Raw genomic sequence first — 23,493 nt, 5'->3', positions numbered from 1 at the left:
TATCAAAGTAGAACAGCTTTCTCAAGCAGTCATTGATGCATTTTTGAAACAGGAGATGAGCCCCTGGTCTAATGCACCCTCTGTATTAAGAAACCCTATCTCAAAAACTGAATTTTAGTAATTACTAACGCATATGAGCCATTTTAATATAGATTAATCTAGATTAATTTCAAGATTTCAGTGAGATTAATCTAGATTTAAAAAAATAATCTATGCCCACCCCTAATATGTATAAATAAAAATTTTTTTAAAGAGAAAAAGGGGTGTCAGACATGTACACCAGGTAGCATTATGTTTTCATACAATCAAAGGGATTAGATGAGTCAGTCTCTCACACTCTGCGGAGGAGGGGTCCTCTCTGTGTGTGATGGTGAAGTGGCCTTGGCTACACTACACCCAAAAGCACCTCTATGTCTTCAACTCACTGCAATGTAACTGGTCCATTTGTATGATAGAGAGCATATAATTCTGCCATCTCCTAAAATACAGAGTGACTGGGGATTTCCATGTCAAAAGTATAACTTATTTAGTTGCGAACATGCCAGCCATCAAGGCCCGTTGCTGAGTGGAAGACAGGGAGAGGGTTCTAACTGAATATCCGAAAATAGCTAGAGTAGGATCTAGAGGGATAGTCACTGTAAACGCTTCTGAAAAACAATTGACAACGGCAACCGAATTATTGTGTAACATGGGGCAAAACCAGATTAAATGGGACAAAGATCCCTCGAAATCTTGGCATCTATCACACTGTGAAGAAACAGAGCTATATATTTTGTTCAGTTTTGTTTTGGAGTAATAAAACGTGAAGAAACTTAAACTGTAAAAGTCTATATGTAGAATTTATTAAGCAACGATGGATTCTGGATAAGTTCTCTCTCCACATTCCCTCTGATAGAGTTTTACTTAATACATTAAATGAATTAATGTAATTTAATAAATTGGGCACAGAAATAACTGGATCTGAAATAAACAACAGCAAATCATCTGCATATAACTTCACCAGACATTCAATATTTCCGATTTTGATACCATGTATACATAGATGATTTCTTATCCCAATTGCCAATGGCTCTAAAGCCAAATTGAAAAGCAGTGGGGAAAGAGGTTCGCCCTGTCGAGCCCCGTGATGTAGTTCAAATGGCCTTGAACAATCTGCATTGGATAAAACAGACAATGTTGGTCATAGATAAAGCATTCTACAGGTAATGAGACTGTTACCAAATCCAAGTCTTTTAAGTAGAACCCCGAGAAATACAGTTCATGCTTCAGGCACATGCTGCTAGTTGGCGTTAGTTGGCGTTGTTGTTCAATGAGTTTTAAACCAGTTTCAGGCTGTGCTCCAAGCTTTTGCTGTAGTTTTATTGTTTTTTGTGTGTTTTTTTTTTACTGTTTTAGACAAAAAGCATGGGTCCCAAGAAAGACATAGCAGAAAAGCAGGAAAACAGACAACAATAGAGTTTAAAAAAAGAACAACAATAGTGTTATGGACTTAGCATTGGAATTTAACTTGATGGTTGAGAAAGCATGAATGCGTTTTCAATTATTTCTTATGGGGAAAGTTGATTCGGAACTTGACTGCGTCGCTTCTCGACGCTCCTTCCGGAATGAATTAGCATTGGGTTCCAGGTTTCTACTGTACCTCAAATATGTATGGCCATTCTATTTGATCAAATGCTTTTTGTCAATTTTAATTTTCAAATTTGTCCAACCACTCATTGATAGTTTGCAGTATTTTGCTAGATATCTTCTCCCACATCAGGGGAAGATCTTAATCATCTGCTACTTGAGTAGCCACACAGCTAGCGGAGTGAACTGCAGCTGAATCTAACTGTTGAGAGTATCTCTGTTGTTTCAAAGGCTTCCATGACATCTCAACATAAAAATGTGACGACTGAGGTCCAAAGTTGTCAATTTTACATCAAACAAAACAAAATATCAAAATTAAAGTAAGGGTGTACTCACACTAGGCACGGTTTGCTGGTTCCGTGCTGGGGCCCGGTTATCCCCCCTCCACACTCCCCCTCTGGCCTGCACTCACACTGCCTTTATCAAGCCGGTCCGAGCACGCTTACGTCATCACAACCCCACTTTATTTGGAAAAAAAGCACGCTCGCACAACACTATGGATTTTCCTATTCTCTTTTTATTGTATTTTTGGAGTCGTTTTGGGAGTGCAGAAACACAATGCAAGCACAGATTTATCGATCATTTGTCATTTGCCGCCATGACTGTTTAACATGAGCGTCGCATCACTGACGTCATGTTTGAGTTCCGGCAAAATGAACCAATCAGACGAGGCACCAAGCGGGCCCAGGCACGGATAGCGCTCACACTAGAAGCGAACCGTGCCCGAGTCCACGCGAATCGTGCCCTGGCCCACCTCTTCAAGCGGGCCCGGGCACGGTTAACTGGGCCGGGTCCGGGCATGGTTCGGAGCGATCACACTAGTCAAACAAACCATGCTTCAGCAGGGAACCGTGCCCGGGCCCGGATCACAGACCCTAGTGTGAGAGATGGTGATTAAAAAAACCCAATATATAACTAGCACGAAGGAGCTCCCCAAAAACACATCTACTCCATGTGCTACTCTCTAACGCGCCCCTCTTGTCTTAATGTTGAATCTTGTCTTAATATTGAGTCTTGTCTTAATGTTATGTCCAACTACAGTTGGTAGTTGTATTTCTGTGTGGAGTTGGTAGCTGTACTTCTGTGTGGGGTTTGTAGCTGTAGTTCTGTGAGGAGTTGGTAGCTGTAGTTCTTTATGGAGTTGGTAGCTTTAATTCTGTGTGGAGTTGGTGTGGGGATGGTAAATAATTGCAGAAAGAATCAAGTTACAATCTTTCTTGACCCTGAAAGATCCTCAGTCTCTGCAAATCCATAGTATTTTCTTTCATAAATTCATAGTATAGCATAATTTTTAAGCCTTTAAAAGTTTTTTATAAGTTTTTTTCATGTATGCATGTTGTGAAAGAAAAAAAAACTATTGTTAAAAAATATTTTCAGAGTTTTCAAAGTCTTCGAGTGTATGGTTAGCTGGAGTGTGAAACATACACTTATATAAAAGAGTTTGGTACAGACAGTGATGTCATACTCTAATCTTACCACTTTTTTCAGTAACAAGTAATATAATAAGTTACTATTTCCAGTCCAGTAATCAGATTAAAGTTACTTAGCCAAGTAACTGTGCATTACTATTTTTATTTTCCTTAGTAAAAATATATATTTTTGCTTTCCTCTTGGCTCAGTTATACTTTTGCGTCTGACCGTAGCACTCGACTCTGCACGCTGCACGCGAACATGTGAGAGTGCGAGCGCGTTCACGTCATTCTGTGCAGTGTTCTCCGTAACGATATGTGTTAGTGTAAAGAAATACCCCTCAAAAACAGGGGAATGAACATTTACCTGACCAATTTTAATGTTACATTGTGTTCCAGGTTTGAAAAGTGCTGGAATTTTGGCTAACGTAGCCTACTTAAAAATGCTTTAAATTGTAATGGTGTTTCGTTTCACAACAAATAGCTGTCTGACTGAGTAGTTTGCTTGTATTACGTTTACAAATATATTTACAAATAATACTGCGCAGCTACACAAAATTAGGAGCTATGTCAGGAGATACATTGTTACTGTTAAAAAGTAAGTATTGGGAAAACTAATATTGCTGCTGAATGTAACTACTAAAGTAACTTGTAATCTAATGTAATTACTTTGAAAATCAAGTAATATGTAATGTAACTAAGTTACTTTTTAAAGGAGTAATCAGTAATCATATTACTTCTTCAAGGTAACTAAGCCATCACTGGGTACAGAAGGTTTTCCTGATAATACTCACTCTTGGGTAAATGTTGAGTGCATAGAATAAAAAATTAATTCAGTCTTTTTGTCATTGAGAAACACCTTATGCCTGGTTCACACTACACGATTTTAGGCTGGTTTTTTAGTCGCCGACAGTCGCCGACAGAAACTGTGGTCGGAGGCAAATCGGCGATCACTCGTCGCTCGCTCAGTCGTGTAGTGTGAACTGCTGAAAGACGCTCACCGAGCAGTCGCCGACTGGTCGCCGACTCGTCGCAGACGACCGGCAGATATCTAGCATGTTTAATATCTAGCCCAGTCGGCGACTGAGAGTCGGCAGCAGCGTCTAGCTACAGTCAATGGGAACGCGGAGAGAGAACCGCACTGCTGAAGATATCTCTGAAGAATGTAAAAAACTTTCAAGAATACTTTCAAAACAGTAACCCAGCAAACACACAAAATCCTCACCTTTCTTACAACTTTACTACAACACTGTGTTTAAGTTATTGTGACAGCACTGGAGAAATAGTGCGATTGATTATATTTATGTTCACTTGGGACTATGGAGTGTTTAAACGGTAAAAAAAGTAATAACGAAAATGTGGAATACATGTACATTGTTTTTTTTTTCTTCTACGTGGTGTTGCTGGTTCTCGCGAGAGTTTCGTTTTCGTGTTCTCGTGTTTTTGGACGGCAGCCAGATGAGTCGGCGATTCCCCAGTCGTGTAATTCGTGAGCCCGCGTCGCCGATCAGTCATGTAGTGTGAAAGCCACAACAACTGAAAGACTCGCGATTACAGCACAACCAGTCGTGTAGTGCGAACGGCACAAAAACCTGAAAAAGTCGTGTAGTGTGAACCTGGCATTAGTTCATTCTCAGTGGCTCCCCACTCCAGCCCCAATATCTAGAGAGAACATCCCTAGCTCATGGGTCTGTTCTACCCCTCATTAACCCCGTCAATAAAAACCCCTCACTAACCCCTCATTAACCCCTTCACTAACCCCCTCACTAAACTCCTCCTTTTAAAGCTTCCTCCTGTAGTTTTGACCTCTCTGCACCTTTCATTCCACCTTGTTTGATTCAAATTTCAAACAAAAACAAGACCTTAAAGCACAACGGCAACAAATATGATGGAGGGTGTGGTGTAGGGTGAAATCCAACCTGCACTCCTTCTAACTGAAACTGCAGAGTCCATAAAAGGGAAATCCTTACCAGGGAGTGACACAATGACACAATGTCTGTGGTCAGAAGAGGTGGGCCAGACTCTATAGAGTCTTGGTTTCACATCCTCAGGCCAAAAGGTTTTGCAGACAGCAGCTTTGTAGTATTGTGTGGGGTGAAGTAGGTGTCTTAGGTAGTGTGAAACAATAGATTGGCCAAAAATGTTCAGTACCACCAGTCATTCGTTTTCCATTCAAGGGGTTAACAAATGCCATGATATTGCCAGCATTTTCAGTTTTTCCAACTCATCCTTCTTTGATCATTTTATTGAAGAGGATCAATGATTTGAGGAAAAAAAACCCTCACAGCATTACTTCTTACAGGCTTTAAACAGAGCTACTCACATAAAAGTACTAGAAACATATCCATTATTGGCAATTTCAGACCTTTGCTCACTAGTTATATAAGTACTGCATAATTAGTTTGATCGTGGAAGCTGCATAATGGGACGTGAGCACAGTCTGCAGAGCTGCAGTTAGAGCTGCCCTGACAGCTGTAGTAGGAGCTGCCCTGACATCTGTAGTTAGAGCTGACCTGACAGGACTCTAGACTAACTTTTTGCACTGGTTGCACAGGTGCACATAACTTTTTTTTCTTAGGTGCACCAGCACAAAAGTTAGATGCACCCAAATTTTTTAACGTTGCAGCTTTACCGGTTTCACTTAAAAAAAAATTGCTGTCCATATAGACAATATTGACTTGTAAATAATTAACTATCAATTTGGTGAACATAAAGTTCTTTATTTGAAGAACAATGCTACAAGAAAAGTAACTTACTGAAAAAGTGTTGGCGCTTAAAGTGCTTCACTGAGCTGAAGTTTAAACTTAAAACATCTAAATATAAATGAAATCTAAATTAAGTGTTTTAAGGGCTTCAAAGTGAACATCTCATGGCTCAGTGTCTTATGTACTATCCTCTATCGCAGTAACATGCCCCTCGGATGGCCAACTCCTGTAGCTTGGCCTTCTTGATATTTGGCCTTGGCTAAACCAGCTTTCCACACTCTCTCTAGCATTAAAATCTTTCAGACTTGGCCTCTCTACGCTGATTCGTATCAGATCTTCCACTGTGTCTGAATGAAGGGATGCTCTAGTGTCTGACTTGATCCTCTTCTGTGCAGAGAACCCTCTTTCACAAACTGCAGCTGAGACAGGGAGGACCAGCATAATGTGTACAAGGTGCAGGATGTTCTGGGAAAAAAAACATTAAAGACATTTGTTTAAGCAATGAATGTTAGATAGCAAAACTGACACAATGTTAAGAAAGAGCATTAACAAAAACTGACCTTGTACTCTGAGCAGTAGGGCTCTCTGGTCAACATGAGCTCCCAAAGGCAGAGGTAGGTCTTGTCTTTGAACATCCTGGAAATTAACAGCTTCAAGCCTACACTCTTCTTTTGCAAGGTCGGTGTTTACACCATTTCTGAAAATGATGTGGATTACACAGCTAATCAGTGTTCACATGAACAAAATATCTACCACCAGAACACATAATATTGTTGTAATCCTCCAGCTACCTTCTCAGGACTGTGGAGAAGTGATCCAAGAGAAATGCAGGGTCATCAGCACCATGGTCCAATAAGTCCTCTTGGTTTTCTGGCCAGCTATCATGATTGAAAATGTTGAAGCATTTGACAGCCTTGGTTGTGTCAGACTCAGAAGCACTCTCTCCTGTAAGAACAAATACATTTTAGTAAATGACTACCAATCCCTCATCTACAAGTATTTATAAGAGAGGTGACTACACGTGCATAGGAGGCCACTGAATCTTGCTTTCGGATGTTTTACAGTGGATTTGATTGTTGCATCCATTACTTTTTTAAGATCCGTGGCAGCAACACCATCTCCTGCCAAATTTGATGCCCCTCCGTTGAGTTTTATTGTCTGTGTGTTGCATAAACCATAAATATAGATTGAGAGTTAAATATCAGAAATATTTGTACAAATAGACTGTTCTCTGTTTAAATGGGAGACAGAACCACACATACCTGGAATTTGTATATTGTCATTTCACTTTCTTCCTGCTGCTGCCTCCACTGCAGCCTAATGTCAGCCAGGAACTCTGACAGTCTTCCACCAGGCTTGGGTCTCGCCACCATTGCCTCTGTGGTCACTAGCAGTTTTTCAAGTCCACAAACTGCCTGTTTAGATATAACAAATATTGATATGGATATAACATTATTAACCCAACTGAAGATGACCACAAACACGCCTATATGACGCCTATAAAGTGGGTGCATGCGACATCATTGCTGTATGTCGGGTTTACGTTCAAGGCATTTTTCTTCTGAAGAATTATTTCTGACTTTAATTTAGTGAAGGGAAGTTCTTCTTTTGCAATATTGTAGGTAACGTTAAACTTGATTATCATCTCGGCCTCATCTGATGATCTGTTTGCTGCTGCCTGCCGGTAAAAGGCAGCGGGGAGAGGGGACGCTTGGGCAGTGCATTTATTGCGGCACGTAATGTGCTTTATGGATGCATTGTGCTTTTTAGCGTTTCGATTCAAAATGTATTAGAACCAGTCACAAATGCACTATTGCTGGTGTTCTGTCGAGACTCCATGGAGATTTACGCTTCCAGTTGTGCATTTCCCATAAAATATAGCCTAACTCAGTATTAAGACACATTGTAATTATAAAATCAAGTACGTGCACTGTATGTATGGACAAGGGAAGCATGGATTTAAATCCATTATAGCTTCCTTATTAATATTTTACATGTGTAGCATATCTCGATAGGCTGATATCATACATCAAATAATGCTTCCCTTATCAAATCATGCTTCCAGTACAGACCCATATATTTTTTTACATCACTACTAACTCTGTGTGCACTGCATGGACAAGGGAAACATGGATATGCAGTTTATTGTAACTTCTTTATTAGAACTTAAAACATAATAAAAAAGATAAGAAATTACTCACCTGAACGTAAACTCGACAGAAAGGGAGCATATATTTATGGGCGTGGAAACAAATGACAAGCCTGTGGGTCTGCGCATATGCAAAACTAGCACACTTCGATGTGAAGCACAACTCGACAGAACACCATCCTTGGTCTTCCCACACTTTTTACAGTAAATGCAGTGCATTATTTTATCAGGTTTACTGTATTTTAGCCAGGGAAACTGGTCAAGCCACTCTCATCGAAATTTCAGTGGGCTCTGGCATGGAGTCAATCGTATGGAGTCGACTTGATGCCGTCTCTGGACTAGGGCTTGACATAACCTGTGAGGTTGATGGCTCCATGTCAGATCATTGGTTATGATTTTCGGACGAATCAGGCCTTAAATTAACATTCTTAACAAAGAAGTTGTCAATCGTTCTTTTCATCTTTTTTCATCATCCACTGCTACATCCACTCTGTTTATTTGATGGGCCTAGGCTACTCACCTCTCTCTGTCTGACTGTAGTACAAGCATTTTCAAATGTACAAACACATGCAGGAATATCTGGACCAAGGCCAGTCAGAGAGGGGGTCCTGGCCAATCAGATTTAGAGGCAGAGGTGCCCTTCACTATATCTGATTGTTTTAGACACCGATTGGTTGTGTCTGTTGTTGAACCACAGGGAGACTTTCATAGTAGCGGAGACTTTTTCCTGTTGAACAGCTAGTCACACCGGTGCGACCTCAGATTTTTGTTAGAGCTGCCGTGACAGCCGTTACAACACTTACAGAAAGCCCAGCATGTAGCATGCAGCCTTTAGCGTTTTGCATTTAGCATGTAGCGTTTAGCTGGCATGCAGTGATTCAGTGTGCTGGACACAAACATTATTTATTGGGATACTGGAGGGGTTTCCTTGGTGTGGAGAGCACTTACCCCATTACCCCGCACCTTGAATCCCCATACAGCAGCATGTTCTCAGGTCACCTCATCTGACCTGAGAGTTTTCATCCTTTTATTACCTTAATCCTAAATTCCTTAGCCTGGATTTCCACACTGCACATAGGTCTCCCATAGGACGCTGGCCTGTGGTTGTCGAGAGAGTTCAGCATGTGATGACTTAGCAACAGACTGAGTGTGTATTTGGGCGTCCTTAGTTTACTCTGTGCAGTAGGGTGTGGCTAATCACTCTGAAAACCTCAGCCATCCTCACTGTGCAATGTTTGTGTGTGTGTTTATAAAAAAGAGCTGAATAATTTTCTTTGACTGTTTTGAGAATTTCACTTAGTTATTCTGTTAGTCAGCCTTGCCTTAAAATTCAACTACATTTGAAGATCTACAAAGTTACATGTCTTTTTAATCACTATTCACACACCACTATCCTTCTCTTCATCTTTCTATCACTCTCTCTCTCTCTCTCTCTCTCTCTCTCTCTCTCACACACACACACACACACACACACACACACACACACACACACACACACACACACACACACATTGTTTGACATTTCTAAATAGACATTATCCCAGCCCTAATGGTGAGTAACCTGAGCAGCCAGACTCCTCTTAAGCCACCCGTGCCTGATTTTAATCCTTGTCACCAAGGCAACTAAATTCAAATGCAAACCACTGGCTCATGGTTAGGTGGCAGTGCTTCAGTGCAGCATAACTCTGAGGCATGGAATACAACCTGTGTGTATATGGACAGTCTACTTAATGCAGTGTGTTTCTCCAAACCTCTGACTTCCTTGTGAAGCAGAGTAATAAGAGTTGAGCAGTTTGCTGTGGTGGTGCTGTAATTACAAGCTGAATTCCACAGGGCTTCCTCAACTCTTGGGACATGGTTAATTATTACCATCACTACTCACCATCTCACAAACAGGACATAAGCCATGCTGTGGCACTACACATGTGCTGTAGTTCTGATGGAGCAGTGTTGTCCTAGTCCAGGGATCCAGTGCCTTGTAACAAAATGCAATAAAAAGTAAACTTTAATGTGTATGTATTTGATAGGCATCAGTCAATGCCTGCTATCACTGCTGACACCTGAATCACAAGAATCATGACCTGAATCAATTATAACAGAAGAGACTGCAAATTGTAGGCAGAGAGGAAAACATTTTTGCTGTGTCTGTGGATACACAGAAGGCTTTGCAAGCCTTGAACCCCAGGTCTTGTTAAAGGACCTCTCCAGGATGGAGGGTAAAAGAAGCACTGAAAAGTTGATTTCAGCTAAACAAAGGGAGAAATAAGAGAAGGGGGAGGGGGCAGTCAGCAAACACCATCACCCCAGGGTTAGTCACCTGGCAACTGAGAGATTTTTTTCAGAACCTGTAGAAGCACCATGTGTATTCACTTTTGACTGGCAAAAACCAGCTGATTGTTTTGAAATTTAAAAACTTGGAAATAGCATAATGTGCAGGTAGTTTATTTAAACCATTTCCTCTTACATGATGATGTATGTTTGATGTTATCACATATATGTCTGAAATTAGATTATATACAATGCTTTTAGCCAGGCATCTTTACTGATGCAGATCATATATATGAAGAGGAAGAGCCAGGTAAATTAATATATATATATATATATTTTAAAAAACTTTAAGAGCTTTCTGAAATAAAAAACAGTGCTGCACAGCAGGTGTAATGATGAATATTGATGAGTTCTGGTGACTCAGCTCTCTGACTCTCTCATGTCTGTTTCATTCCCAGGACGTGTGTCTCTTTCTGGCGCTACAGGACTGTTAGTGGAGGGGCTCACCTTGGATGATGGGGGCTGGTATGAATGTCACATTCTTCTGCTGGACAAACCATCTGATGACACTCGAAATGGGAGCTTGACGCTGCTATCTGTCACAGGTGAGCTGGCCTGCAGAATCCAGAAAGATGGTGTTCACATATGGCCGTTGGGAGTTCCATGGTGAGAACCTTAAGAATCCAGAAATGTAAATTTGAGTTTGTGCATTGTCAAAAAATTGGCTTCGCCCTGCCACACAGCTGTTGATGGAGCATCCTCCTATTACACAAGCGTGTTGAAAAATTAATGCCCACTCATTCTTCACCTGTTAATTGATGGAGAAGATGTTCCCTGGTGGAACTGCTCAAAACACAGTCACTTGGTCCTCTCTCCCCATAGTGCAGGATTCATAGACACTACACACATGCCACACTGGCAGACACATGTGGATAAGTCAGAAACCTCGGCCAAGTGTTGGTGCTTCAGAGCAGAATTGGAGCAGGAATATGGCAATGGGCACTTTAAAACAGGCCTAAATGTCAGAGAAACCAGCTGTTAGAAATTCATTACTAATACACATACCAAATATTTAAATAATTAACATTATTAGTTTGTATAAAGTGTTTGTTGTGTTCATTTGTACTTATAGCATCACCAGTGTTCAGTGAAACACCACCCTTGGTCACAGAAGCCTTCTTGGGTAGACCTGTTATGCTGAAGTGTATTGCCCATGGCAACCCTCCACCCACTATCAAATGGTTTAAAGAAGGTGTCCTAATGAATCAGACAGGCAATGTTAAGGTGAGAAATATTTATAATTATTATTTATTATGGGAAAAATCCTTTAAACATCATGAAAAAAATGTTTCACTTTTATACAGTTTGTTCCCTGAATTGGTAAAAACATAGAAAAGGCTAATTAAACTGAATAACCTGTGGTTAATTGTTCCTTAATGATGGAATTTATTATTGTGTTTGTAAATACCAGGTTGAAATCACAAATGACATTGCTTATGTATGTACATGACATGGTTATATAACCCTGTCTCCCAGACTCTCCTCCCTTCTCTCCTTCTGTTTTATTATCCTGTCTTTTTTCTCTCATTCCCTTATCTTTTGTTGTTTTGACAGGTTTTGAATGGCAGCCTATCATTTGCCTCAGTGAGCAGAGACGCAGCAGGGCACTATCAGTGCCAAGCCTCCAACAGTGAGGGCAATGAAATTTGCTCCACGCAGCTCAGGGTCAAAGGTCAGTTCTTCTTAACCACCACACCTACTTCCCACTGTGCAATAAAGCAGAAGAGCAGTGTTTCACCAGTGTAGCCCTGGCTGTCAGTAATAGAGTCCACAATTCTCCACCTCACCACCAGAGGTCCTCATCACCTGAGTATTCGGTGACCACGTGACCACATCATCCACCTGTTACTGCTAAGTGTTTGTCCTATATTAACCACTCTCACAGTTTGTTCAGTGCAAAGTATTGCCTCTTTTCCTGTGAGCATACAGAGCATTTCTCCTTCTTACCTGAATGTTCTTTCATGTTTAGACCTCCTTGTTTTTCTGGATTTCTTGCCTGTCTTGCTCTCCTGTGCCTCTGCCCAGTCTTCTGTTTTCTGATATTGATCTTGGACTGTATATTTTGGATTACACAGTGGGCAACACAGTGGCTTGGTAGTTAGCACATTTGCCTCTCAGCACTGGGGTCTTGGGTTCAAGTCCCTATCTGAGTGGAGTTTCCATATTCTTCCCGTGTCTGCGTGGGTTTCCTCCAGGTCTCTGGTTTCCTCCCACAGTCCAAAGACATGGAGGTTAGGTAAATTGGCATTCCTTGATTCCCTGACAAATTCTCCCTGAGTGTGTGTCTGTGTCTCTTCATGTCCAATAAAAAGCAGTTGTCTGTGTGTGTGCTTGTATGCCCAGTGGTGGATGGTGGTCTGTCCTCTCCCCCCTTCCTGCACCCCATTCATTCCCCCAGGGGCTGTGGATCCCGGTAGAGAGTACGCTGTGTGCAACTGGCTGCCGCTTCTTGCCGGTGTGTGTGTAAGAGTTGTAACTGTATTAAAATTGTAAAGTGACCTTGGGTATTTAGAAAAGCGCTATATAAGTTGAAAGATTCATTACTCTCTCGACTAGCCCTTTTTCTATTAAACCCCTACATATGGATCCCACACATGCCTCCGAGTCTGATTCATCACACTAGCTTCTCTGTTCTATTACTCTCTTGGGGACATAAATTAAGGTTAAAGAAAATCCATTAGTAAGATTGGGGCAACACGGTGGCTTGGTGGTTAGCACGTTTGCCTCTCAGTACTGCGACCTTGAGTTCAAGTCCCTATATGAGTGGAGTTTCCATGTTCTCCCTGTGTCTGCGTGGGTTTCCTCTGGGGTCTCTGGTTTCCTCCCACAGTCCAAAAACATGGAGGTTGGGTAAATTGGCGTTCCCTGATTCCCTGAGTGTGTAACTGTGTGTGCTGTTATGCCCAGTGGTGGATGTTGGTGGATGATCTTAGGGTCTGTCTTCTCTACCCTTCCTACACTCCATTCAGTCCCCCAAGGGGCTGTGGATACTAGTAGAGAGTACCCTGTGTGCAGTTGGCTGCCGCTTCTCGCCAGTGTGTGATTGGTCGTGTGTTAAAATTGTAAAGCGACCTTGGGTATCTTGAAAGGCGCTATATAAATTGAACATTCATTCATTCATTCATAGTAAGAATAGTGTTGACTATAAGCTTTACTGGAATTTCTAGGGCCAGTTAAGTCAGTTGAAAAAATGCTTTTATCTAGTAGTGAGTTAAAACAAAATATGCAAAGGACTATGAATCTGTGCTGACATGGTATGGGAAAAACCTAACAAATTGTTTATATTCTACTATTTATAGTAGTAATATACTAATATACTAATTTAGCATTCAATTAAATAACTTCAGAAAATGAATACAACATAATGCTTCATTCTACCATTCAACCTTTTTGCTATGCATTGGAATGGTCACAGTGTTTCCATTATATGATAAACGAAAATATTTTACATTTCTTAAGTGTTTCTACTTCATAACAGGTCCTCCAGCTATAATAACACCACCAACAAACATGATTCTCAACGTATCCCAGAATGCCTTGCTGCGGTGTCAGGCGGAAGCAGACCCACCCAACATGACCTATGTGTGGCTGAGAGAAGGCGAGAACATACACCATATAGAGTGAGCTACACCACCTCTACCTCCACCCCCACCTTCCATCACCTGCTCCAGACAGCTGCTAGAGAGTTACTGTTTCACATTATTTTGTGCCTGTGTGTGTCCATGCATGTGGGTGTATTTGTGTGTGTGTGTTGTGTGCTTTGTCAGATCTCTGCAGATGCGTGTAAAGGTGATGGTTGATGGCACCCTTCTCATAACCCATCTGAAACCGGGGGATTCTGGAAACTACACGTGCATGCCCACAAATGGCCTTCCAGCCCCACCCACGGCCTCAGCCATCCTAACTGTTCAGTGTGCGTTCATGTGTGTGTTTTTGTGTTGCGACTTGGGGACCGGATTCCTCAAATGGTCAATTAACTGAATGAAGCTTTAAGAAATCATTTTTGATTAACCTCCATCCCAAACTCACTGTGTTCATGTTTTTTATTTCACCAGACCCTGCTCAGGTGACCCAGATGCCTGAAAAAACCTTCCTTCCCACTGGTATGAGGGGGGTTATCTACTGTCCCCTAGTGGCTGAACCCCCACTGCTCCGAGTGGCCTGGACCAAAGATGGCAAAGCACTTGATCTACACATGGTGAGGTTTAGGGTCAGGATTCTTACTGCTCTCTTCCACTCATTCTTTGTCCTTCTCTGTCTTCCTCTTTCTCTACCCCCCACAACTTTTTCACAAAATTTGCTGCCTCAGTTTTTTTTAACCTTTTGTAAAATGTTTATATGGTATAATAACATACAGTCATAAGCATTCCATACATTTATATTGACAGATACATCCAGTTTAAACAAAGACTTGATATTTACAGTTTTGGCCCTTCTTTAAGACTTTCTGTGCAAAATCTTGAATGATGGCAACCGATTCTTGCCTAATCAGTCCTTGGAGCTGATCAGAGTTTTGGGGTTTTTGTTTGTCCCCCTCATTTTGAAGACTGAGCACAGGTTATCATTGGGATTAAGATCTGGGGAGTTAACTGGCCACAGACCCAAAATATCAATGTTTTGTTCACTGAGCCACTTGATTATCTCTTTTACTTTGTGACATAGTACTCCATCATGCTTGAAAAGCCATTTATCATCTCCAAATTGCTAATGGATCATTGGCAGAAGTTGCCCTTGGAGGATGTTTTGATACCATTCCTTATTCATGGCTATGTTCTTTGTCTCAGGATGCTTCACTGTTGGTATGACTCAGGACTCATGGTAGCGCTCACCTCTTCTACAGAGAAAAAAAAAGACGGTCAAAAGACCACTGAGTCTTTGCACAAGGAAGCTGGTACTGACACATAATTAACGCTAGATGGCGTTTTGCACAAAATGAAGAATAAGCCGCTGAAACAAAGTATTCGTAATTCGTGACATTTGCACGTAACGTTAATATGTTAACAAATTAATGTGACTAAATAACCTTTTAGAATCAGTGTCTTGTGACATTGTTTTCAGTAGTTTCCCCATTGTGCATTTTGTTTAGTTTAATATTGCATTTCCTGGTTTGTGCGAAAACGTTTGGTTTAGTTTTTTCTTGGTTAGTGTAATAGTTTGCTTGGTTCATGTAATTGTTTGCTTATTTGTGTGTTATTCTGTTGGCATATATGTCACTAGGTTATCATGTTCGAACGGCACACCACTAACACACTGGCCCGCACCTCCTGCTCTGAAGCGTTTGCGTCTTTTGTCTTGCTAATGCAACGGAGTGCGCTGGAACCTTCAATCCCCACATCCACAGAAGGCTTGTTCAGTTCTTAAAGTACCAAAAGTGAAGCCCAGAGCTCGAGCCAAAGCAAGTTTATTTATATACTCAATGAATGTTACGCCGTATCAAGTTTTAATGTCTATAGCCTAAAAGTTGTGTTTCTTAGTGTGTTGCAGGCTATGGTGAACATAAGAAATCTACAAATAAATATCTATAATGTTTTATGTTTGACTTCTTCTTCTTCTTCTTCTTCTTCTTCTTCTTCTTCTTCTTTCGGCAATTCCCGTTTGGGGGTCGCCACAGTGGATCAAACTCCTCCATCTGGCCCTGTCCTGAGTGTCCTCCACTGACACACTAGGCATTCTTATATCCTCTACCACTGCATCCATAAACCTCCTCTTAGGTCTACCTCTCCTCCTTTTGCCTGGAAGTTTCATCCTCAAGACCCTCATACCAATATACCTCTCCTCCCTCCTCTGTACATGTCCAAACCATCTCAATCTCGCTTCTCTAACTTTATCTCCAAAACATGCTACATGTGCTGATCCTCTAATAAACTCATTTCTGATCCTATCCTTCCTCATCACTCCAAATGAGAATCTCAACATCTTCAACTCAGACACCTCCATCTCCCTCACCTGTCTCTTTATCAGTGCCACTGTCTCCAGTCCATACAACATAGCAGGTCTCACTACTGTCCTATAGATCTTTCCTTTCATTCTAGCTGACATCCTTCTATCACAGATCAACCCAGACACTTTATGTCATCCACACCACCCTGCTTGCACTCTCTTCTTTACCTCTCTTTCACTTCCTCCGTTACTCTGTACCCTCGACCCTAAGTAGGTAAACTTGTCAACCTTCACCCAATCAACTCCTTGTAACTGGACCTGTCCACCGTCTGCCTTCTCATTCACACACATGTACTCTGTTTTACCCCTGCTCACTTTCATTCCCCTGCTCTCCAAAGCATATCTCCATCTTTCCAAGCTCACCTCCACCTGCTCCCTACTCTCACTACAGATCACAATGTCATCAGCAAACATCATAGTCCAAGGAGACTCCTGCCTAACCTCGTCCGTCAGTCTGTCCATGACAATTGCGAACAGGAAGGTACTCAGGGCTGATCCCTGATGTAGTCCTACCCCCACTTTAAACCCGTCTGTCATTCCTACCACACATCTCACTGCTGTCACACTGTTCTCATACATATCCTGCACCACCCTCACATACTTTTCTGCTACTCCTGACTTCCTCATACAATACCACAACTCCTGTCTCGGTACTCTATCATAAGCTTTCTCCAAGTCAACAAACACACAATGTAACTCCTTCTGTCCTTCCCTATACTTCTCGATTAACACTCTCAAAGCAAACAGCATCTGTGGTGCACTTAGCTAGCATGAAACCATACTGCTGCTCACAGATCTCTACCTCTCCTCTAAGCCTAGCTTCCACTGCTCTTTCCCAGATTTTCAGGCTGTGATCAACTGATCAACTTTATTCCCCTGTAATTACTACAGCTCTGAATGTCGCCCTTATTCTTGAAAATCGGCACCATTATGCTTCGTCTCCACTCCTCAGGCATCTTCTGACATTCCAAGATTCTGCTAAATAACCCAGTCAAAAACTCCACTGCTGTCTCTCCCAAACATTTCCATGCCTCCACTGGAATATCATCCGGTCCAACTGCCTTACCACAATTCTCCTAAATCAGCCCTTACTTCCTCCTTGCTCACCTGAGGCACTTCCTGATTCACAACCTCTACCTTTTCTAACCTTCTTTCCCTTTCATTCTCTTGATTCATCAGTTCCTCAAAATACTTCCACCTTCCCAAGACACTCTCCTCACCAGACAACACATGTCCATCTCCACCAAGTACACACCAAGTACCTACCTAGCCACATCCCTCACTGCATTTGAAGTCTCATCCGAGGTATCCAGAACACCACCACCATTACCCAGTACCTGCCTCACCTCATCCCTGAATTTTACACCACAGTCCTCATCCTTTAACTTCCACCACCTGATCTTAGGTTCCGCTCTCACTCTCTTCCTCTTCTTCACCTCCAAAACCATCCTACATATCACCATCCTATGCTGTTTAGCTACACTCTCTCCTGGTAACACCTTGCAATCACTAACCTCTTTCAGGTATTGTCTCCTACAGAGGATATAGTCGACCTGTGTGCATCTTCCCTCACTCTTATACGTTACCCTGTGCTCTTCCTTTTTCTTAAAGTAAGTGTTAACAGTCATCTTTATCTTTTTAGCAAAATCTACCACCATTTGTCCTTCCGTATTCCTTTCTTTAACACCATATCTACCCAACACCTCCTCATCACCACTGTTCCCTCCACCAACATGTCCATTTCAATCTGCTCCAATAACCACTCTCTCTTCTTTAGGAACCTGCAAAACAACTTCATCTAACTCTCTCCAGAATTCTTCTTTCTCCTCCACATCACAACCTTCCTGAGGAGCATAAGCACTGATGACATTCATCATCGCCCCATCAATCTCCAACTTTACACAGATCACCCTGTCACTTACTCTCTTTACCTCCGCTACACTCTTACTAAACTCATCCTTTAGATGACCCCTATTTTTATAATTATAATTTATATAATTACCCCTACTCCATTTCTCTTCCTGTCTACACCATAATAGAAGAGTTTGAAGCCATCACCATTGCTTTCTGGCCTTGCTTCCCTTCCACTTGGTCTCCTGTACACACAGTATATCTATCTTCCTCCTCTCCATCACATCAGCTAGCTCTCTCCCTTTACCTGTCATAGAGCCCACATTCATGTACCAACTCTAACCTCCACCTTCCTGCTCTGCCTTCTCTCCTTCAGCTTCAGAACCCTCTTCCCCCCTCTCCTCCTCCTCCTTGTCCCACAGTAGCCCAATTTCCGCTAATGCCCTGTTGGACAACAGCACCAGTGGCGGTCGTTGTTAACCCGGGCCTCGACCGATCCGGTATGGAATTTTTTTTTGATCCGCATCAGTTGATTTGGCGCAGTTTTTACACCGGATGCCCTTCCTGACGCTACCCTCCCTATTTATCCAGGCTTGGGACCGGCACTAAAATACACTGGTGTAAGCACCCTAGTGGCTAGGTTAATGTTTTATGTTTGACAAAGAACAAAAAGCACAAATAGGCAAAATCAATGACAAAAATATAATTATAAAAGGTAGGCCATGTACCTTTGCGTAACAAAACGCAAAATTATTTTTAGCCATTATTTTTTGATGGCTTCACAAATATAATTACCTCTTTCCTCTCTATAATGTTCACTTTGTTCTCTCACCGTATTGTGTTGCTGTTTCAAATGGAGAGGTGTTTGATCGGTGAATAGCCGATGTGTGATCCCACGTCCTAAAGAACGTGTCACCAGTTGTTTGAAGATGTTTCCATCAAAGTATGAAGGTTCACAAGCAGTGTTATCACCATTCTGCAATTAACATTCTCTTTAGCGAATAATTCCATATTGAATACGTTTCGTTCCCCAGCTGAAGTTAAGTTCCCTTTATGTATTGAATTGTGAACTCGAGAATAAACCTCCGTCTGCTCCGGGAAGAAGTTTCAGCTAAAATTTGCTTTTGTGCCACTAGCCTAGCCACTTTCACCATTTTTTGCTGTGTACACAGCTCCTTTACCAACTCGAGAATAAACCTCCGTCTGCTCAGGTTAATGTTCATGCACTGTTTGAGCAATATATGTGCATTTATTGCAGCCAGGTCTAGGAGATTGTAGAACACAGCTACAGGCCAACGACGGGTGCCTCCCTTCACCGAATACAGTCATGCCATTTGATCCATAACATCAATGCCACATTTAGTCGTGTTGTAATAGGAAACAGTTTCAGGCATGCTGCAATTTCTTTGCGCCATTATCAAGTGAAACTGTCTGATGCACCGAGATGTCACGCAAACTGTTTTGCTATTCAATTGCCCTCATGAATGCTATTGTGAATAAAGTGGTCATAATAGCATCTCACATGCTATCAACTCAGTTTTACATCGCTTGCATTTACATATGTAACTTGCATTCTAATTCATTCATTTGTAATGCCAGTGTGTCAACAACGCATAAAAACAGCCATACACCATGTAGCCTAATGCATTTACATAATAAGTGTTATCTAACAGCTAGCCCTGTCAAAGAAGGATTATACCCGTGAGATATTTCCTTTGAAATATTGACTTGATAAGTAGGTTACCATTTGCAGAATTCCTGCAAACTACTAAAGCATTTATTAGGCAAAGCAAGACTCACTTAGTTTGAAAACAGTTGATGTAAACTTATATATAGTATATATTGGATGCTTGTGATCTCCGGGCCCTTAAACGTCACTGTACCTCAAACAGGAATGCCACTGTCAAGGAAATAACAGAATGGGCTCAGGAATACTTCCAGAAAGCATTGTCAATGAACACAATCTACCATGCCATCCGCTGTTGCCAGCTAAAACTCTACAGTGCAAAGAGGAAGTCATTTCTAAGCAAACTCCACAAGCTCAGATGTTTGCACTGGGCCAGGGGTCATTTAAAATGGAGTGTGGCAAAATGGAAGACTGTTCTGTGGTCAGATGAGTCACAATTTGAAGTTCTTTATGGAACACTGGAATACCATGTCATCCGGACCAGAGAGGACAAGGATAACCCAAGTTGTTATCAACGCTCTGTTCAGAAGCCTGCATCACTGATGGTATGGGGTTGCACAAGTGTTTGTGGCATGGGTAGCTTGCATGTCTGGAAAAGCACCATTAATGCAGATAACTATGTTCAGGTTCTAGAACAACATAGGCTACGCTCCCATCTAGACGTCATCTCTTTCAGGGAAGACTAGGGGTGTGTTTAAAAAATCGATCTTTCGATTCAAATCGATCTTCATTTGAATAATTCGATATCGATTTATGAAACCTGAGATCGATCTTTAGAATTAGCCAATTTTCCCCGCATATGCGTACCGTTTTAACGTCTCGTGTTTTATCTCGCGAGATCATACTTTTTTTTTTCTCGAGCACCGTCACTTGGCTGGGGTGATCAGTTAAGCATGGCTGCAGCAAGAGTAAAAAATGTACCTCTGATCCATATCTATGATTCAAGGAGTTACTAGTTCGCTCTGGCGCCAACTACTGGCGAGCGATCGATCGCGATATAATACTTAATTTGTGTCCATTTTACACCGCCACCCCCTCCAGGTTCAAATCTCACTCCAAGCGATCTTGAAAAGTTGGCAACCCTGCAGATGTATGGTTACTGTCACGCTACGGTCCCCGAACCCTTCCTTTGGGGCGTGTGTTAACGTAGTCTGCGTCTACTCGTCTGCGTCAGTGTATCTCCGTGGGTGCGGGTGTGTCTTGTAATTATCCGTCTCACCTCTGGCTCGTCTCGTCATCACATGGGGTTGATGTGGTCTGTCTATTTAATGTGCGTTCGCGCAGTGTCTTGTGCTCGTCGTCTAATGTATACATGTCTCCGTGGTATGTTTGAATGTTTGAATGTTCTTCGTGCCATACGCGCTTCTACGTATATATAATAAAAGTGACGTCAGTCAAGAGGGATTCCATGTCTCATCCTTCGCCGCGACCCCAGCATCACAGTTACATTGTGGATTCAGAAACCATGATGGTAAGGAAGAGTTGGATAAAAGCACAGCCGTGTGTAAACTGTGCAACATGGAGGTGAAATATTGTGGGAATACCACAAATCTGAGAAATCATTTAACGCGACACCATCCTGATATTCAAAAAATGCCAGAACCCAAACAAACTCCACTAGAGAAGGCATTTGCGATTAAACTATCTACAAGTTCTCCCCGTGCCAAAAAAATTACCGAAGTGCTTGAATTCCACCTTTTAAAGGTGTATGAACCCTGCAAACATGACTTTGTTCATTGCGCTGAAGCACGGTGCGCGCTAAGTTACAAATTCGAGAGGTGCACGAGCTCGTGAAGCGACAGCGCACGAGCGGAGCCACCGCGATTACGTCGTTTTCGGCGCGCGGACCCTCACGCCGGTCGCGAAGCGTCAAGTATAAAGCTGTGAAGTTTTCTCAACAGTTGGCAATATTGTTACTGCACAAAGGAGCTGTCTCACTCCTCAACATGTTGATCAGCTCCTTTTCTTGCAGAAAAAATTGACAATCTCCAAGATGTCAAAAAGCAGTCATGAATAAATCTTAGTTTTTGGACCTTAATGTTTACAATATTCAGAACTATGTTCATAAATGTTTTTGTTACATGTAAAAAAAAACTTTATTTGCACTTTAAAAGGCTGTTCAAAACCGCTTTCAATGCCTTTTCTGGTAAAGGAGCTATGTGGAAAAGTACATTAATTGATATTAAAAAAAGAATGTAACTGTTGTTCACAGTATAAACACTAATATCCTAATACATTTTAATAAAGTTTGAGTGTTTCTTGTATCATTTCACATTCAAACTACACTTTTTATTGTAACTGAAATGTCCCTACAAGAATCGATATTGAATCGGATCGAAAATCGAATTGAATCAGGACCTTGTGAATCAAAATCGAATCGAAATGGGAAATCAGTGGTGATACCCACCCCTAGGAAAGACCCTGCATTTTTCAACAAGATAATCCCAGACCACATTCTGTAGCAATCACAACATCATGGCTATGTAGGAGAAGGATCCGGGTACTGAAATAGCCAGCATGCAGTCCAGATCATAAAGAGGAAGGTGCGACAAAAAAGGCTCAAGACAATTGAACAGTTAGAGGCCTGTATTAGACATGAATGTGAGAGCATTCCTATTTCTAAACTTGAGAAACTGGTCTCCTCTGTCCCCAGACGTCTGTTGAGTGTTGTAAGAAGAAGGGGGGATGCCAGACAGTGGTACAAATGGCCTTGTCCCAACTTTTTTGGGATTTGTTGACACCATGAAATTTTGAATCAACATATTTTTCCCTTTAAATTATACATTCTTTCAGTTTAAACTTTTGATCTGTGATTTGTGTTCTATTCTAAATAAAATATTAGATGTTAGCACCTCCACATCATTGCATTCAGTTTTTATTCACAATTTGTTCTGTGTCCCAACTTTTTTGGAATCCGGTTTGCAACAAGCAGCAATGTCTTTGCCTGTGAAAGGCTTTTGATGCAATGATGAATGCTCCTGCTTCCTTGGAGGTAACCATGGTTAACAGAAGAAAATACTCAGCATGACAGAGTGATATCAGCTGTCTTGTACTCATTAACTCTTTCTCCTGAGCTAACAAGATCATCACTGAAATTATGTTAGCAGGACATTTTGTAGGGCTGAAATGCAGTGGCTGGAATGCAGTATTTTTTGTGAGAAGGTCATTTTCATGACAGGGAATGACTGCAATTAATTGCAATTCATCTAATCACTCTTCACAATCTGGATTTAATACAAACTTCCAGCAAAAAATCTGATGCAGCAAACTTTGTGAAAATCAGAATTTCTGCCATTCTCAAATCTTTTGACAATGACTGTATATCTGGGCCCATCAGTCCCTCCAATCTGGATGTTGGGTCTCAGGTAGGTGATCACATTGGCACGTCTACTGGCGGCATTGAATACAAGGAAAACTTGTCTTTGTTTAAAACCCGTACAAATTACATGATATCAAGTTGTTATTAAATGTAATAAAAAAAATTTAATGTGTGATTGAACTGTGTTGTGGTGTATAATGGGTCTCAGAGCGAGGTCAGTGTGTTACTGGTGATTACATGGTGATTATTTACATTTGTTTTCCCTCCCCATAGTACCCTGGCTGGACACTGACTGCAGAAGGTTCCATTGTCATAGCAACAACTAACGATGATGTGGCTGGTATTTACACTTGTACTCCTTATAACAGCTACGGAACAATGGGCCAGTCAGAGCCCACCACTGTCATTCTACAGGTCAGAATTTGAAAGCACACACACCTGACGAAAAGTTATCTGTGGCCCCATGTGTTGGGAGACAT

At 41.6% G+C, this 23,493-nt stretch overlaps 1 protein-coding gene across 3 annotated transcripts in view; it reads left to right on the top strand.

Moving 5' to 3' along the window:
- igsf9a (immunoglobulin superfamily, member 9a) overlaps positions 1-23,493 on the top strand; it is a 55,720-nt gene that overhangs the window by 12,304 nt on the left and 19,923 nt on the right. For all 3 annotated transcript variants that reach the window (XM_077019217.1, XM_077019218.1, XM_077019216.1), the window contains exons 4-10: positions 10,616-10,762; positions 11,290-11,441; positions 11,772-11,889; positions 13,696-13,837; positions 13,985-14,130; positions 14,273-14,415; positions 23,288-23,428. In XM_077019217.1, the coding sequence (XP_076875332.1) occupies positions 10,616-10,762; positions 11,290-11,441; positions 11,772-11,889; positions 13,696-13,837; positions 13,985-14,130; positions 14,273-14,415; positions 23,288-23,428 (989 nt within the window). The remainder of the gene's footprint in view (positions 1-10,615; positions 10,763-11,289; positions 11,442-11,771; positions 11,890-13,695; positions 13,838-13,984; positions 14,131-14,272; positions 14,416-23,287; positions 23,429-23,493) is intronic.

The sequence above is a fragment of the Brachyhypopomus gauderio genome, chromosome 10 (genome assembly GCF_052324685.1).
Source record: "Brachyhypopomus gauderio isolate BG-103 chromosome 10, BGAUD_0.2, whole genome shotgun sequence".
NCBI classification, from domain to species: Eukaryota; Metazoa; Chordata; class Actinopteri; order Gymnotiformes; family Hypopomidae; genus Brachyhypopomus; species Brachyhypopomus gauderio.
This window is presented reverse-complemented; position numbering and strand designations above follow the sequence as displayed.